General features: G+C 36.4%; 1 protein-coding gene across 1 annotated transcript; it reads right to left on the bottom strand.

Moving 5' to 3' along the window:
- Nucleotides 1–728: 728 nt before the first annotated feature.
- Nucleotides 729–1,625, bottom strand: LOC103485494 (putative calcium-binding protein CML19). The gene has a single exon (XM_008443132.3). The coding sequence runs from the start codon at nt 1,249–1,251 to the stop codon at nt 829–831; it is 423 nt and encodes a 140-aa protein (XP_008441354.1). The 5' UTR covers nt 1,252–1,625; the 3' UTR covers nt 729–828.
- Nucleotides 1,626–1,917: the final 292 nt, after the last annotated feature.

Below are 1,917 nucleotides of genomic sequence, written 5' to 3'. Positions count from 1 at the left end.
TCCCCCAAACACATCTTATCATAACACTTACTACATAACTTTTTCACAAAACACATTTTATCGTAACACTTTACTACGTAACTCTTTCAAACATCCCCTAAGATAGTATGTTGGAATAGTGTGAGATCTTATTTTTCATACTTACAAGTATGTCTCTTCTCTCTTCTATTCTCTCTTGTGTTTCATCAAACTATCCTTTCAAATCCTCTCATACAAAAGTCTCCTCACTTTGACCTAACTAGTTTATTTCAACAATTTCAGAACACTTTGTCTTCAGCACCCTATTTGCTGTCCTTGAGTTCAACCATATGTGAGATGAGAAATTTTGATGGTTAGATGAGTTGTACCCACATATTGATTTATTTTATTCCTTTCTTAATTAATTGGGAGTTGATTTCTTATATTCCTTTGTTAATTGGGATTAGTTTTTATCCTTTAAATACTAGAAATTAGACGACTAATTTTTAAGGGAAGAAAGTATTTATGCAGACTAGGACCGAAAATATTTAGGCAACTATGGTGGTCGAACCAACTATAATCGTCCAAGAGTAAAAGTTGGTTCCACCCCGAAGCTTATGGGGGTGGAAATGTTGTGTTTGTCCAAATTTAACCCATCAAAAAATTGAAAGCATTAAAGTCATGGGCATGAAGAAGAGAGGGAGGGAGACGAAAGAGATATATTGATTGTCAAAATAAGTGGTTTCAAGTTTGGAGAAAAAGAAAGAGAATGCACCCATTAAAGAAAAACAAAATCAGAGAAGCAATCATATTACCATTACAAAACAAAACAAAACAAAAAAATGTTGAGAAGCTACAATGGAAGAAAGTTCAAGACATCATGAACTTAAATTCATCAAAATTAAGAACACCATCAGAATCAAGATCAAATTTCGCAATCATTTTCTTGCAATCCTCAATACTCCTTGATTCCCCAAGCTTACTCAACATCCTCTTCAAACTCTTCGTCGTTATAAATCCACAACCATCCATTTCATACATCCTAAACGCTTCTTTCAAATCATTCACTTTCTCTTCCTCTCCAACTCCTTCCACAAATTCAACAAATTCATCCCATCCCACCAACCCATCACCGTTCGAATCCAATTTCTCAACCACCGTCTCCGCCTCCTCGATCGTCAAACTGCCCCCAACTCCCAATATACACCGCTGCAGCTCCGGAGGAGAGAGTTTCCCATCGCCATCGCCGTCGACTTGCTTGAACACCTTCTCGTACAATGCGATTTTGTCCATGATTTTGAATTCGAGCCAAGGGTAAGTAAGAAAGAAATGAAGTTGAAGAATTGGGGGATTGGGGAAAAATCGGGTGTGAAATTATATGAAAGAGAATGCGCGTACTGGTTCCGTGGTTTGACCGTCGGAATTGGTAAATGAGAATGGTAGTGGCCGTCAACTGGTGGAGTGGATGGTCGACCATTACTTTCTTCTTTTTTTTTTTTTAGGTTACACCGATTCAATGAAGTCGATTGTTGAATAAAGAATTGTGCGTGTAAAATGTTGGTGGGATTAAACAATGAATTAAACAGTCTAGAAAACGTGGAAAAGCCCTAATTCAGCGAAGAAGAAGAAGAAGAATCATTCATTGATGTAAAACCTGAAAAGCAAAAGTCTGCGCTTTCATTTCTCTGTCTTAAATGGTTGGCATGCAAATGGCAACTTGTTCGTTCTTGCGACAACATATACTAATAATAAATTGAGAAAAGTTGTTTTGATTCATTCCTTTCAAAAAGTTGCTTTGATTCATTCCTTTTAAGAAGTTTCCATCTTTAAAAATCATGGTCGGACTTCTTCATAATTTCCGGATTGTTTGTTATTAATTTTGAGACAGCAGGGAAGGATTGGGTTATGAAAGAAAAGATTTTGATAATCTTGGGTCATGAAAAAGCTACAATGATAATC

The sequence above is a fragment of the Cucumis melo genome, chromosome 3, assembly GCF_025177605.1.
Source record: "Cucumis melo cultivar AY chromosome 3, USDA_Cmelo_AY_1.0, whole genome shotgun sequence".
NCBI classification, from domain to species: domain Eukaryota; kingdom Viridiplantae; phylum Streptophyta; class Magnoliopsida; order Cucurbitales; family Cucurbitaceae; genus Cucumis; species Cucumis melo.
The sequence above is the reverse complement of the archived record's forward strand: the minus strand, read 5'-3'. Positions and strand labels throughout refer to the sequence as shown.

Bases quoted from the DNA above. Each gene is read 5' to 3' on its own strand.
- LOC103485494 (XM_008443132.3), bottom strand. From the start codon at position 1,251: ATGGACAAAATCGCATTGTACGAGAAGGTGTTCAAGCAAGTCGACGGC.